The sequence below is a fragment of the Pieris napi genome, chromosome 10, assembly GCF_905475465.1.
Source record: "Pieris napi chromosome 10, ilPieNapi1.2, whole genome shotgun sequence".
Classification (NCBI taxonomy): domain Eukaryota; kingdom Metazoa; phylum Arthropoda; class Insecta; order Lepidoptera; family Pieridae; genus Pieris; species Pieris napi.
In genome coordinates, this window is record NC_062243.1 from 4,273,780 (window position 1) to 4,290,072 (window position 16,293).

Sequence of the window (16,293 nt, forward strand, 5' to 3'; positions counted from 1 at the left end):
ATGTATTCAAATTAAAATGTCATCTGATGTAGACGTTATGGCACGAAAGTTGTTCAATATTTGTCGTGTTCGGTGTGTTCCATAGTCATTCCACCTCCGTCCCGATTTGCAATAATCTATGTGAAGGACGTGGAATGATTGTGTGCATTCCCAAATGACTATAACCGTTGGGGACAGATCGAAATCGTGCAAGAAGGACTTGTGGACGCAGCTGAACGCCGCGCTTCAGACGAACGGCAAATGACGTCGGCAGGCGATAGTTTGTGTGGCGCGGGGATCGGCGCGCAAACTGTCACACCCGCGACGATGTCGGCACATCCGCCATCACACACACACACTTTGAACGTGCACGCGTACGTTGGACGCACGCACGTACGCACCCACACGAATTGTACAGTTTAATCGCTTTGCTCTCACTGTTAACTACTCTTGCTTCACGATAAAACTAGATCAAACGTTTTTTACACCGACACGGCAAACGTTTGTGGTAAAATACCTTTATAAGCGCCTCTAGGCTAGATAAATTGTATTTCATACTTTAAATATTTAACTATAAGTAGCTAACAGTGACTGGAAGTGATCTAGGAAAGCTGTTGAAATGTCGTTATGCTAAAATTTTACTGAGCAGATCATGTATGTTCTCGTTTTCTCTGCTCAAATTATATTTTGTGTTTAAGTTCATTAAAGGGACTACGCACTGTGTTGATCTCATCTTGTAGCTTGCGAATTCTTTAATGTGACTAATTTGTGCGTATTTAAAAAAAAAAAATTTAAAATGTTTGACTATTTTTTTATATCTTTGAGAATTGTATTGTATCAAATATATACTAAAAATAATCTACAACATTTAGTACTGAAGTTTAAAGTTGGTTTAAACAACTTTACTCTTAACATCAGTCATTTTGATATTAAATCGAACAAATTCTTCGTTTTTGCACAAAATATTTCAATCAGCATACGTAAAAACAACTATTAACTAGTGTCGATGATACATTTATTTCGACAAATTAGAACGGTGTGATGGTCTTCGAGCAAATAATAAGTATCTAGAGAAATTAGTCTGTTTTGGACTGAAAGGCTTGTCTTATATAGTCAACTAAACTTATCCACTCTTTACCTAGTCAATGGTTTTGGACATCATTGGACACCAGTGAAGCTTCACGACTATAGCTCATTTAGTTTCCATTTTTAGTTTAAGAACTCATTTACATACTTTCTACGTAGATCTCGATTATTTTATTCATGTGAACACAGATCCGAACACAGATGTGTGCGATCGTGGAAACGGTATTTTATATTAGTTTGTTAGCGACGTTATCATTAATTTTGTTTAAGATTTTTACCGTTATTCATCAAACAATACTCATCCGCGTCCATTAGTGAATTATTAAAGATCTCCGTGTCGCTTAATTAAGCGTTAATTGCTCATTGCTAGTTATTGTTGATCTAAGTTGGTCAATATTGCGTAGTAGAACTGTTGTTTTGAGTTGAAAGTAATTTGGCAAGTTGAGAGTCGGATGTCAGCGTTTATCGGCAATTAAATGTTGTTTCATAAGGGTGGGGTCGTTTGATTAGCATCAGCCGAGCGTTGACGCCTCGTAGTCGGACTGTGAGATGTCTATCGCCAGACATTTAAAACGATAAGAAACAATTGTATTTCGTGTTTAGGATCCGTCTTGCAGTTTTAATGTTTCTAGTTAGATGTGCACTCGCTTTGTATTGTCTTTTCAATGCGTGTTGTAATTCGGTTTGATAAAATGCTAGTATAAGGGGAATGGGTAAATTGGTTCAAGAATAAATTAAAAATATAAGGCGATTACTGGCATAGCGAGCATTCAAGTATTACGTAACGAATTTTGGCAGAGGGGGGGTATGCTTTTGTAAAACGTTACGATGCGGGGCGGAGATTGAATTACGCGTTATTGTTAATATTATTTTCGACTTTCCAGTACTTTACACCACACGATGGTAACTTTTAGGTGTAAAAAGTCACTGGGTGGTCACGAAACGTTACGGCGCGTTACATGGGGGTGGTCAATAATTCCCAAAGATTGAGTGACGTAATACTTGAACGCTCCCATAGTCCTTGTTAAAAGATCTCCTACGATTACTACTAGCTTCAAGTGCGATTATCAACTTAACCTATAAATAAAGATATAAGATCTAAACCCAATTGGTCCGTTCCGACTTTTGGGTAGTTGAAATTTCCCATTTTCCTTTCTTGTGTATCGTCCTTGTATAGTATAAGACAGATCGTAGCTGAGAACCGTCGGTACACTATTTTTGATATTCTCTTGTCGAAATTTGCAATTCATGAGTGTTTCCGTAACGAGGTTTTTGCGGGGTATTACGAGCGTTTTATTAACTATAGTAAGTTTATTTACAAGTTAATATTATAATGAGATGTAGCTTCTTGAGAGACTTTGAAATATTATAATGTAGGATAGGAACTGGCAACGACTCATTCCGATTTCGGATTCACTACTATATTGATACCGACTATTTGGCCTTGAACTGCATTGAATTTAAAATATTGTTAGTATTAAAATAGTAAGTACATTCTCCTGTAAAGAAGCAATAAAACATATGTCATACAGGTGACAATTTTTGTACTTAAGCTGTGACGTCAAGTCCTGCTACAGCTTGTAAAGACTGAGCTAAATACAGTTTGGACCGCTTAAAGTTCGATCGATGAATTAAATGCGCCGGTTTAGTCGTAATTTGCTGTTGTATGATTAGATGAATTATTCGCTAGATTCCTTACCGGTTGTGGGTATGTTAAGATATCGGAATGATGAGAGTTGCCGGACGTGTGTCGTTAGGGTTAGTTCAATCTTTAAGTAGACGTGCAAACATTGACGTGTGGATGTTTTCGACGTTCAGTAGTTAGTAAATTTCTAGAATGCTAGTTAGAGTAAATTGAAGTTTGTATGGAAATCTATGGGAAAACTTTATTTGGTGTTCGTTCTTTATATGAATTTAACAAAGTTTTGCCGTATATTTAACTTCATTTATAGTTCAGCGTTAATCGATATTTTTAAATATTTAAAATTTCAATTTTGATGTTAATATCGGCTGCATATTTTTTGGATGAATTTGTATGGAGGTTCGTTTGGGTCTAAGGTTTTAGATTGTTAATCACTTAATTAAATCCCACTATACGCGTTAAATGTAAAATGTACTTTGCGCCCAAATGAAATTTCGTAGCTTTCGCAAAAGCTTTTCAATATTAATGCACTGAACTTAAATAGTTCCGGACGTCAAATTCAGTTCAATCACATAATTGCCAATAAAATTAAATTTCATAATTCACTTGCCGTCCATAATTATTTTGCGAATAATGTAGTTTCTTTGCAGTACGGTCAGGTATCCCTAATACATATTTACATAACTAATGCAATACATTCTCGGTCAATATTATTAATTTTGGAACATTGTCCTCCATTCATTAGCGTAAAGTGCTTTGACATTTTGTCTCAAAGAACTATTTTTACACTTAAATTATATTAAAAAAAAAGTAAAAAAATATATATCGTTAGTTTCGTAATTTTAAGACGTTAGAATGAAACATATTTTATAAATAGTCGTTTAATGCATGTCGTAGTTTTAATGCAGTATCGTGTCAATGGTTTGTTCACAGATAATATTATAAAATTCAACATAATATCTATTGCGCATTGTACAATTGTTTTCATTGCATTGTTGAAGACGTGAAGTATTTAAATATGGTTGACGTTCTATGTATTTTATAAACTCTTTGGTAATGGATTTATATCCAATTCGTATTGCAAATATCATCACAACGACGTCACTGAAGTTGGCCCTGGAACGATGCATAATTTTTTTTTTATACACAGTAGTTTAATTGTACACTTTGTAAGTGTGGTGTCTCCGCCTATTAAAATATGTAACAGTTACAGTTTGAACTATTTCGATAAAGAGATTCGTTCATATATATTCAAGTAGTTTAATTTAGTGGGCTTTGTTTATAGAGACCTGTATCTGACCCAATAGCGGCGGCGTTAACTTTAATATTGAGTTTTTACCGCACGGTTCCAAGGTTCTACAGCGGATATTGAGAGAACTATATAGATTGCATACATAAAACGTTAGGATCGCTATTGGAAGTAACAGGGCATGCGACACGATTGCCGAAATTGAACGTAAAGATCTCTATCGTAAAGCAAGTCTCTATTAACAAGGTCGATCAGCTTGAAGGAAATCGAACATCAAAAGAGTTTTCATTGTCATTAATCGATCACATTTAATTGAATGAAACGATTCATGGATGTTCAATTTCAAGCAAGTAATATCCCAACGTATTGCGTTCAAAATATAAATGACATTCATGCTTACTTAATCTTAGATTAATTTGTTAAAAATATAAATGAAATGTCACAAGCGACTTTTTCGCATCGGACCGGTTCGTGAGTCTTAGCATATATTATTAGATTGCGAAATGGTTGTTTCGGTTCGATATAGGCAAGTAATTTATATCAACGCGAGAATTTCTTTGCTTGACCAAATTACTTGCACTATTGACGGCCATATTTCTTTGTTCGGTTCCTATAGTAACGAGACAGCTTCGCGGATGTAGGATGCGAGCCAGCTTCTATACTTTGTGACTTCCTTAAGTGCCCAGGAACTTTGTATTAACTATTTCTTATATCGCAAATGGTTGTAACTATATTAAAGTTATTAGTGGAGCGATAGTCGCCCACGATTTGAGATTGCGGCCGTACACTGCGCGTTGTCGCCTCCATGTGAGCGTGCAATGCTTCGAGATGGTAAGTACACGCGGTTGCATGTCGGCCCACAACGTGATTTTTCCTATTTCCCACTGTATCGTATGTTTCCTCTTCAACTCAAAATGTTTTGACTTCTAGATAATTTTTATTATTAATTTTACGATATCACATAAGTCTTTTTGGCGAAATATTTAAAATAACATTATTTAATTATTCAATATACTTATTCTATATTTAAGAGTTTTGTGTTTTATTTATTTCATGATTGCGAGGCTAAAAGTATTAGTTGAATTCTATCGATTTATTAAACAAAAGATAAGTGCTGTTTCTCAATATGACGATAAAGTTTAGTAAAGTGGGCTCATGTTTCTCACGACGCTGGTGCATGGGCAAAGATAAGTTAAGTGTACCGTCAGCATTTTAGTCTATTTACACAACTAAACGGAACTGATTCTCAGCTTTATTATTAAGACAATTACAATAACAACGCCTGACATTTTTAATAGATGGGGAGATGGTAAGAAGACTTCCTGGTTGGTGTACGTATACCAAATCATACTATCTAAAGTTCAAAATTGAATTTTCCTAAAATATATTTCTATTTGAATAAAAACCCCTAAGGAAACTAAATCAGTCTTATTGCACTCTTTTAACTTAGTATTCTTTCATCTCTCTTAGTCAAATTACAATTACGCTGTGATGAAAAGAGATACAAGTTCGTTTCAACGGTAATAAGGAGTGATTTGTGATTTCAAAATGCATCAATATTTCAATCCCGCCTCTTATCAAATCATTATCTTGATGTTGAAAATTCTTCGATAAAGATTTGCTATCATCTCACGTATCCACGGATGTCATTTTATATGCGGCCTAACGTCACACACCAGGCGCCACTTTCATCTCCGGGATAAATATATTTTTCGTGTGTGGATTACAGATATGTGTGAGTATATGATAAGGCGATTCATGTCGTTGTGAAACATCATTTTACTGTCAAGTATTAATGAATGAGATTCGTGTGAGGTATAAATTGACAACTGTCTTACAAGGATTCTTGGCTATAAGATTTGTTGCAAAACTATTCAATATTACTGTCAAATCTGTAGCGATACCTAGGGGCTGCTGCAATAGGTACGATGACGTCCATACCCTAAATAGTACTTAAAAGTATCCGACCGCGATCCATGCAGCGATTCTCCCTTTAGGTAGGAAAACCACATTTAGTATTGTAAGAATTTCAATTGGTGTTTAGTGACTGATACTCACAAAAATTTTAAATACGATTCGTAACATCTATTGCCCTCGTGAATGTGTAGATAATGTACTAAAATATCGAATAGCACTAACCGAGACGAAGTCTATCTTCACATTTGTATGTAAAAACCTAATGAATGCAGTATATGTAGCACTAAGAAAATGATTTTAGTATGAAACAGTCTAGTTCATGTGACCTTTTATTGATGACTATCTTTAAATCTCATAAACCATTAGTTAAATAATGAAAATTATGTAAATAAATAGATTATTATAACAAAGTATAATTTTGCGGAAAATTCCGCATGTTCAACAATGTTTGTTTACAAATATTATAGTGACATTTACTTATTTGCGAACGATCTATTTTCGTTTAAACATGTTTACATAAGATAAAAAGTATATTTAGTTATTAGATAATGTATAGTTTATACATAGGAGGTGCATCTACAGGGTGTAAATAATTACATAAACATTTTTCTTTATATTTTTTTAAAATGAAAACAGTTAATTAAAACTAGGGTAACACTTTCTTAAACGCTACTTAAGATAGGGTTCATGTTATCAATCCAATTAATTATATTTAATACAATAAACGTCTAATCAATAGATTAAAGTATAGAGATAGCAGAAGTGCCACACGGATTTTGGTTGCAGTAAAATTAATTACACTAATTTTATTAAAGATTTAAATATTTCATAACATGACCCCGATAGTTAAGCGATAACATTTATAATTGCTTTTATATAAATACGATAGCGATATGCAGATGGTCCTAGGTATTGCAGTACAAATACGGAAATACACTATTTTCAGGGTCTTGGATTAATTGATATTATATAAGATACGCCAGTCAGATAAATGTATGCACTTTGCGTATTACGGAAATATGTTTAATAAATAATATATGAACCTTTAGTGTCTATTTAATATAAACAATGCATAAATTATGATACGTATATTGCAAGTACATAGATTACTATTTTAAGATAAATACCAAGCATCCAAAACGACAGTGGCAAATAATCCCAAGTTTATAAGATTTTTGAATGAAATCATCAAGTTAAAAGGAGTATTAAGAATATCCATAGCGCAAATCACCTGCATCATGAAGCATACCCCACATACACACCTTCACGTACTTACCCTCAATTTCTTCTTTCTCACAGCCAAATTAGGTATATATTAGTTAACTGTATTGAATATTTTTTTAATAATAAATTAAATGTTTCCTTTTGTAAATTTTTGAACCCTTTTGTAGTTAAATATTATGTATTTAATCTCTGGCTATATTTTTTGTGTAATTGTTTGATATAAGATACATATAATTTTTGTTAGCTGTAGGATTACGAAATAAATAATAAGAATAAGTCAATCTTCAGGCCTTATTGCGATTTCTTGTGTCTATTTCATAGATATTAAAGATCAGATTACTATGTAATCCAAGCCGAAATAATCGCCCGACCTACAGCTCCAGGTTAAATGCCCAATAAGCTACGGAAGCGGAAGAACAATTTAATATACGTAACAGAGACTAGAATTTGGCTATATATAACAAAATTAAGGCAAACTGAATTTAATCATATTCCGTTTGATTGGTGTCATTTATTACAGACACTATAGAGCATGAAAGTCCCGAAGGGAAAAAGATTAGGATGACCCGATTCATAGGAATCGAAAAATAGTAAATTTCCTCAATGCTCCTCGTGTTGGACCGATGCCAGTAACAAGTGCTTCAACGTAAAATACCTATGCTGCAAAATGTGACTCATGTAGAATGACCACGGTTTTGGAACAGTACATGTACATGAACATGTTACAATGTATATTATATGCTCTGTATAACGTGATTAGATAGTTCTAATACCTTTTAAACTTTGTAAATTCCATTTTATCATGAATGAAGCGTTCGTTGTGTAATAGAAAAGTTTATTGTAACTATAAAATGCACTTTATTAATATGGCATTGATGTTACTTGAAGCGGTTGATAACGTCATATCAATTATTACCAATTATATTTTCTTGAGTTCGCTAAATGTAAAAGGCCATTGTTTTAAATATTTATATACCTACAATAATATTTTCTTTATGTAAAGCGAATGTAAGCAAAATAAAAATTAATTCCATACATACGAATATTAGGCTCGTCAGTACATGTATATTGTATGTATTAATCAAATTTTTTATATATTTTGTAGATAGGAGTTCTATATTTAACATTAAGTGCATTGATATGATGATATGTCAGTAAGCCGAACACCGGAGCTTTTCACGCAACACATACACCTCAAACATCAGACCTTGGAACGTGTCTCTAAAATACGATATCTACTTATCTAGCCACAGTGATTGATGAAAAGGGTAACCATAGCAATTAGCATCGAAATCGGCTGCAGAATTGAACAAGCGCGGAACGCCTTTTCAAAACTAAAAAACGTACTTTGTGACAAGCGCCTAAATTTACAGTTTAGAACTCGCATTGCGCGATGTTACGTCTTCTCTGTGCTGCTCTACGGTGTAGAATCTTGGACGCTGACCGAGACTATGTCCAAAAAACTGGAAGCGTTTAGTATAGTATATTTACTTAGTATATCTTGGACAGACAGAATGCAGAAGAACAAAGAAGTGCTTATGACGGTTAAGAAAAGAAAGTAAACTTGAGAATTTCGGACACGTTTTACGTACTTAACTCCAAAAAATACGAGCTCCTTCAACTAATCATACAAGGCAAAGTGGCAGGTAGAAGGAGACCTGACCGCAGACGCACGTCTTGGTTGAAAAACTTAAGACAATGGTTTGGTCAGAGCACCATGTCATTGTTTAGAAGCGCGGCATCCAAAATTAAAATAGCCATGATGATCGCCAACCTTCCCAAGGAGATGGCTTAGGGAGGTGCAAGAGACAATAGCCGAAAAACAAAGTATTGTGTCAATAATCCTTATAATTAACCTCTATTTATTTGGCCACTGACCTGACGTTATCATTGTATCGAGCTATTTATCGGTTATTTAGGTTAATACTTCATATTATTGTGACTAGACCCATAGGGCGAACTAATTATTAATGAAGTTGCCACAAATTTGGGAATGCAAGTTGTTTTGATCGACAAAAAAACGTCTCGTCGCGACTGCTGTTTTGATTGTAGAACCTCTTTATTATTTTATTATCCCATTATATCATTAAATTTCGCTTTTAACCCTTGCTCGTACGGTGGAGGAAAACTTCATGAGGAAAGGGGCATGCCTTAAAAAGTCGACGGTGTGTGTCAGGCAGTTCTGATCACCTACTTTCCTATTAGAAGTGATCACGGAAAAGAAACAGAAATCTGAGGCCTACCTAAATGGTTGTAGCTACTGGTATCTATATTATATAATTCAATATTTTAAAATTAATTCAGATAAAAAGTGGCATCCTTTCGACACTATTTAAATGTGTTGTTACTATTCCAAATAATGTAAAACATATACATCAAACCATAAAGATAACCTAATCCGGTTTTATTTCACAAGATAACTGCCCCTTAACGACCATGCGTTCTCGCCATGGCACGATAGCGACAACCGCGTGGCGAGTGACTTTTGTGTTCATGAGTTTATCAAGAGTTTGCGCTGATAATATTGACGTAAATACTATTGGCCGCAACGAGGGCGTGCCGATGCTGCCTCTATGACTATATAATCATCTTACAAATAAGGTATCGTAGCATTCCGTTCCTGGATCTTGCACGTGACTTAACCGTCAGCTTAATTATAACTTTAGTTTCCTAGTACTTAGTTAATGTAAGTATTAATATAGACAATGCATAATTATCTTGGCAATCAATTAGTAGATTAGTTTTTGAAATTGTTTTCTTTTATTTATCTTAAGGGGATTTGCTAATGTGTTGTCTATAGCTAATTGACGGCACATTATACATTACTTATGTAGGTGACTTTATTTGGTTTCTGAATTTGGTTCTGTGAGGTGTATTTAATATTTCAGATAATGGCCTATTTGCAATCGAAACCAAAGTCTGAAACAATTGAACTTCGAGAAAAATATATTGGGTAAGGAATTTATTAATATGTTATTTTTAAACAAACTTAAGAACTTGCTAACGTAATAATTTTATTATTGCATTCTTTCGATAAAGTTCGAACGGTTCAATTTTAGAATGGTACATACTTTGGGCGGGGTTTAAAAACAGTAAATTTCCTTCACAGCGGCGCCTGCCAGTTGTTTTTCCGTTCGACGCCGTTGAAAATTGTCAGAGGGATTGCCCAGTTCATGTATGATGAAACGGGCGAGAGGTACCTCGACTGCATCAATAATGTCGCACACGGTTAGTGCATTAGTGTACTCATGTATCTAAGATATTTGGTTACCGCTTACCGCAAAACGCGCACAACGCATGTTCACGTATATACACTTGTACGTATTGGTTCGATATCCGGATAAATCTCAAGAAATAATTATTGTTTCGGCTTGGAAATCTGGTCCTTCTTGCATATATTTTTTAAACGAAATCACGTTCTTACCTCTGTCCTGAGACTTGTACTCTAGAAAACACAGATTAAAAGGAAGGTGATATAATATATACATATATAGGCTTTAAATTAGGCCGGAATGATATGTGAAGTTATTTTACTATCGATTCTGATATTTCTTTATACAATTTTTATTTATTTTTTCTGATTCAAATGCAAAAAGTTAGGAATAGTAGGTAAAATAATTGTAATTGTAATAGATAAATATATAATATCTTTATTAAATGAAACAATGACATAGTTAATAATTGGCAAAACATACATTTAACGCGTGATCTACAAATTGACGTAGCACTATTTATCATTCATATGTTTATTAAATTATGCATGAACTCACAATAAACCATAATTAGCTTCTATTTCTATTAGTGAACTCATGATTTTCAAGTGGGAATCCCTTCAGGAACGAAACTTGAATCCGCATACATAAATGATTAAAATACCGTTTAAAAATGTAACTGCATTCTTAAATAGTACAAATATTTATATTTATCGTCATGTTTAATAAGAGCATTCTGATAAAATTGAGCTTAAGGCGTCGCCTCACATTTGAAACAGTGCAGAAAATACGGAGATAATTGTTTAAAAAAAGTTGTTTATTTTCAGAAAATTGTACTTACTTCTATAATAATAACATTTCTTACAGTGGGACACTGTCATCCTCACGTCGTTGAAGCTGGAAGAAATCAAATGTCACTGATTTCCACAAACAATAGATATCTTCATGATGACATTGTGATTCTAGCCGAGAGACTTGTGAAGACTATGCCCGGTTCACTTTCTGTTTGTTTCTTCGTCAACTCGGGATCTGAGGCCAACGATTTAGCCTTACGCCTGGCCAGAGTCCACACTAAGAAGAAAGATGTTATTACACTTGACCAGTAAGCATTTTTATTATACAGTGCTTTTATGAATTGTTTTTAAAGTGTGACAGGGATGAATGAATTTATTAGTAAATTATTTATTTAATTCACCAAAGCAGTCTCGAAGTATTGTTGTTTAAATATTTAAAGTCTTCATAATATTATGTACATAACTTGTGTGCAATATTTATGATAGTCGTTGATATAAAGGTCGATGTTTTCATTATAAAAACTTCTTTATAATTGTTTTAATTGCATAGTTTTCAATCGAGCCAATTGTGAAAGAGTGAGTGATCGATGTTAGGTCCCTATGTAGGGTGCTACTAGCGCCATTTTGTTCCAGCGCGTATCATGGACACCTTACTTCCATGATTGATGTGTCACCTTACAAACTGAACCTACCAGGAGGGCCCGAGAAGCCAGAGTGGGTTCATGTGGTGAGTTGCCATGGCAACCGTCTAACTTAATTAAATATGTACTTTTATTTTATGAGTTTAATCCAAAAGCATACTCAAATTCTTGTTTAGCACTTATGACGTATATCGTTATGTATTGGGGACGCGAAATGAGAAAAATCTCGAGTTATGACTACGTTTATGGTTCATGTTTTTCCCTTATTCGCTAATATATGAGGAGTTATGAAGTAACATTTGGTCCTTTATGGCGTTAATACTTTGATTAAATCAGAATATTACTATCAGCATAAACACCCAATTTCATACCCGTTAATAAATATAGAGTGTAAAGACGATTTTCTTTAACACAGGCCCCAGTACCCGACGTATATAGAGGAAAATACACATATCCGAACGACTCTCAGTCCGAAGAAGAGTTAGGGAAATTGTATGCGGATGAAGTAGGAAAAATCTGCAAACTCGCAACTGATAAGAATGGTGGTGTTTGCGCTTTTATCGCCGAGAGCCTGCAAAGCTGTGGAGGACAAATATTTCCTCCCGATGGCTATTTAAAACGCGCCTTCGAGTAAGTAAACACATACACGTACTTTATCGAAGTACTGGAGTAAATTTTGAATAGGCCGTATTATTTTACTTGTATGTATTAAAAATACTTACATTAGGACCATTCCAAGAGGAAATATATTATAATCATTAAATCGTAACTTACCGCATATGCCTTAGTTTATACATAATATGACTTCATGTTATACCGAATTTAATGACTAATTAAAATTACTTGAAACACGTAATCATACTACATTAAAAGCTTCATGATTTTGAATTATTTTGAACTGTATTTTGTGAAACAAATGAAAAATAGGTTAATAAATAAACAAACTGTTGCTTTTACACCTAGATATGTACGTGAAGCAGGTGGCGTTTGCATCGCTGATGAAGTGCAGGTCGGATTCGGTCGCGTGGGAACTCACATGTGGGCATTCGAGACCCAAGACGTGATTCCTGATATAGTGACTATGGGTAAACCTATGGGTAATGGACACCCAGTCGCTGCAGTTATAACAACACCTGAGATCGCTAGGAGTTTCGCTGATACCGGAGTCGAATATTTTAATACGGTACATATACAATTTATTAATAAATTTTCTTTAGCTTTATTCTGGATTAAATTTCCGTCCCATACCGACTTTGAATGTTGTCCTATCGAAAAATTACTTGTTTCGGTTTGAGCTTTTTTATTAAAGATAATTTTTATTTATCGTAACTAAATATAACCTCTTTCGTGTGTTATCATATGAAAACATAAAGATTAAAAATTATCAATAAAAATAGCGACAAGTTTATTGTACGTCAACACATCGTAAATATTTTGATTTAAGTGCATAGAATGTAAAATAAAAATCTGTAATTTTATTTGTCTAGTGTAAATTAAATTTAGTTTTGTTTCTATAATGCTTGGATTCTCTTATTTCATTTAGATCGTAGGAATCGTAAAGGGTTATCTCATGACACGAACTTATTAGATTGTAGATAAAGTCACTTTTATCTTGGTTTCAATTACATAATTTAAATATATTAAGAAACCGGTGAATGCAAATTGTTTTCGCCAGATCCTACTCTACAGGTGACCATGATACCTATTTCTTATATATAGTGTTATTATTGTTAGAGCTATATTAATGAATCCATACACATATTGGTTTGTAAACTTTTCTTAATATGAGTATCAGTTGTGTTAGCATAATTTGAAAAAAAATAAGTAAGTTTTTTTTAAAGTATGGCATGGCTCATTTTAGGGTAAATGCCTCCTCCATATTTTCTATTTATCTTTCTTTGTTTTTGTCTGATTTTCTCAATGCATTGTTCTACGTTTTTCATATGTAATATGGCATGGGTATATAATTTATACAATATATAGCGTTATTGATCCCTTATTGTTGATCAAAGGAAGTTTACGTTGATTTTTCTAAATTCAATGAAATAATCTTCTATTTTCGTCTTAGTATGGCGGTAATCCAGTCTCCTGTGCAATTGCAAACGCGGTATTAGATGTGATAGAAGAAGAGAACTTATTGGAACGAGCAAGACGTGTCGGTGACCATCTTTTGGCCAGATGCGAGGCTTTGATGCATAAGCACCTCTTAGTCGGTGATGTGCGAGGAAGGGGACTATTTGTTGGAGTAGAACTTGTCACGGACAGGGATGCAAGAACACCAGCGACGGCTGAAGCGAAACATGTTGTTAATAGGTAGGTGTAGTTTGAATGTTATTTAGTACAGAGTTGATATTTTCATATCAAGTTAAATTCTACTTAAAATTAGTGTTCAATGTTTTGGACCGTTTGAACGTCCTACACTTAAACTTGTAGAGTCTTAATCTAGGTATATAATTTATTTAAGTTATATATAAAATTGTACTATATTATGTCCTCATATACGTGGTTAACGTGACAGAAGTTATAAGAATAATAATTGTTTCGATTGACGACTTGATTTATAAACGAAACGATAATGCACGCATAGATTAGATAGATTAGAGACTGCGACTCGAACGATTTCCTTTTTATAGAATGCGCGAAGAGAAGATACTTATAAGCAGAGATGGACCTGACGCAAACGTATTGAAGTTCAAACCGCCGATGGTGTTTTCCACTCAAGATGCAGACAGATTAGTTGACACACTCGACAGGGTGCTGTCAGAATTGGATGACCAATGGAGAACGCCCATCACCAATATTAAAATTGAGGTAAAATTTATTAAAAATTATATTATTTATTCACAGATATTAGTCGATAAGGTTACTTGTAACTCATTCGCTGCCTTTATCTTTGTCCCGTCTTGGGGAGCGTAACGTATTAGTATTACGTAACGAGTTTTTTTTTCGGTACTTTTGTAAAACGTTACGTTGCGGGGCGGGTATTGAATTACGCGTTATTCTTAATATTATTTTCGACTTACACCACATAATAGTAACTAAAGAGTCACTAGGTGGTCACGAAACGTTTTACTATACTCGAGTACAGTACTGTACTTGGGTACTGAAAAACGTTACGGCGAGTTACATGGGGGGGGGGTCAATAATCTCCAAAAATTGCGTTACGTAATACTTAAACGCTCCCTTGGACAAAAGCCTCTTTCAAATCGTGTAATATGAGAGTTACATAAAGATACATCTAGCTTAAGACGACTTTAAATATAATCACATTTTAAATTATAAACCAAGATTTTATATACAGGAAACATTATATTGAAGGTTCAGTTCAAACTAAGCAAGTTAATAAATTTGATAAACTTAACGCCTGATAAAATAAATGCATACTCAATTGTTAGTAAAACATTGCTCTTCATAATAATTAGGAGTACCTGATTGATATACGTTTTTAAAAGATTATATTCGTTGTACTGAAAGTTGAACGACGCTTTAAAGCCGATCAATGTTTGAGAGTTGACATTGGCAAATTAATGAAAACTATATTTTTATTTATCTCTTTATCTTAGGGTGCGTACAGACTATGTAACATATAATATAACTTGTGTTTTATAACACGTCCACATTATAAACTTTGTAAACTTGTTATTCAACATTATAACATAAAACAATACTGTACACATTAGAATAACAATGCAATTTAACAATGTTATATAACCATTTTAAATAACAAAAGAAAAACAAAAAAACGTAGATGCTGGGTTCGTCCTAGCATACATATCAATAACATGTTATTTTAACATGTTGTATAACATTCAGTATCCACATTATCTGAAACATGTTGTATAGCAATGTTGTATAACATGCTATGTTATATAGTCTGTACGCACCTTTACCGTTGCCCAAATAAATAGGTACCTTTTTGTGGCACCTATCTCTATAAGATAGTGGTTAGTAGGTTTCAAGTTAGCATGGTTTCAGGTGCAAAAGTTAATAATTAATTAATTTGCAGGTCTTAGTCACACCCATCAGTGATAAGGTGGAGTCCAGTGATACGTCAATGAAGAGTAGTTTTAAGCAAAGTGTGAAAGCTATGTAAATTTGAAATCTCATGGTTAAGATAAGTTGTAAATATATATAAGATACGCCATGTACTTAAATGTAACATGTTTTGCCTATTAATTTTAACTTTAGATGTAATCATACTATAAAAAATGTATTGAATAAACTGTACAAATTACAAAAAGTTTTATTTAACGCTAATAACCATCAAGTATTGACAAAACTATGTATAATTCATATGTTTTGTGAAATACAACTTAAGCTAAAGCTGTTAAAAGATACGAATCAATGTAATAACTAATGTTGCTATATTAAAAAATTATCTAGCATGTCACTAGTACTACCAGAGTACGCTGGTGTTGTGTATTGTTTTATGCAAATTAACAAATAAAACGAATTGAAAAAAAAAAGTAAACTAAATTTTCAATTTTTTAATCTACTTGGCCCTTCCGGAAACGTAAAAAAAAACTGAAGCTATTTTGATAATCTCCCA

The 16,293-nt window shown here is 33.6% G+C and overlaps 2 protein-coding genes across 4 annotated transcripts in view; both read left to right on the forward strand.

Annotated features, from left to right (window-relative positions):
* LOC125052836 (zinc finger SWIM domain-containing protein 8 homolog) overlaps positions 1 to 4,988 on the forward strand; it is a 32,558-nt gene extending 27,570 nt beyond the window's left edge. For all 3 annotated transcript variants that reach the window (XM_047653853.1, XM_047653855.1, XM_047653854.1), the window contains exon 29: positions 178 to 4,988. In XM_047653853.1, the coding sequence (XP_047509809.1) occupies positions 178 to 244 (67 nt within the window). In that variant the 3' untranslated portion in view covers positions 245 to 4,988. The remainder of the gene's footprint in view (positions 1 to 177) is intronic.
* A 4,698-nt stretch (positions 4,989 to 9,686) lies between these two features.
* LOC125053223 (alanine--glyoxylate aminotransferase 2-like) lies at positions 9,687 to 15,903 on the forward strand. The gene is made up of 10 exons (XM_047654467.1): positions 9,687 to 9,783; positions 9,986 to 10,050; positions 10,207 to 10,325; positions 11,177 to 11,411; positions 11,737 to 11,830; positions 12,160 to 12,374; positions 12,708 to 12,927; positions 13,813 to 14,057; positions 14,378 to 14,555; positions 15,751 to 15,903. Exons 2-10 carry the CDS (start codon positions 9,989 to 9,991, stop codon positions 15,835 to 15,837), a joined length of 1,455 nt encoding a protein of 484 aa, XP_047510423.1. The 5' UTR covers positions 9,687 to 9,783; positions 9,986 to 9,988; the 3' UTR covers positions 15,838 to 15,903.
* The last annotated feature ends 390 nt before the right edge of the window (positions 15,904 to 16,293 follow it).

Coding starts and splice junctions, on each gene's coding strand:
- LOC125053223 (XM_047654467.1), top strand. CDS start 9,989: ATGGCCTATTTGCAATCGAAACCAAAGTCTGAAACAATTGAACTTCGA. Junction 10,326..11,176: donor CATCAATAATGTCGCACACG/GTTAGTGCATTA, acceptor CATTTCTTACAG/TGGGACACTGTCATCCTCAC. Junction 14,556..15,750: donor TCACCAATATTAAAATTGAG/GTAAAATTTATT, acceptor ATTAATTTGCAG/GTCTTAGTCACACCCATCAG.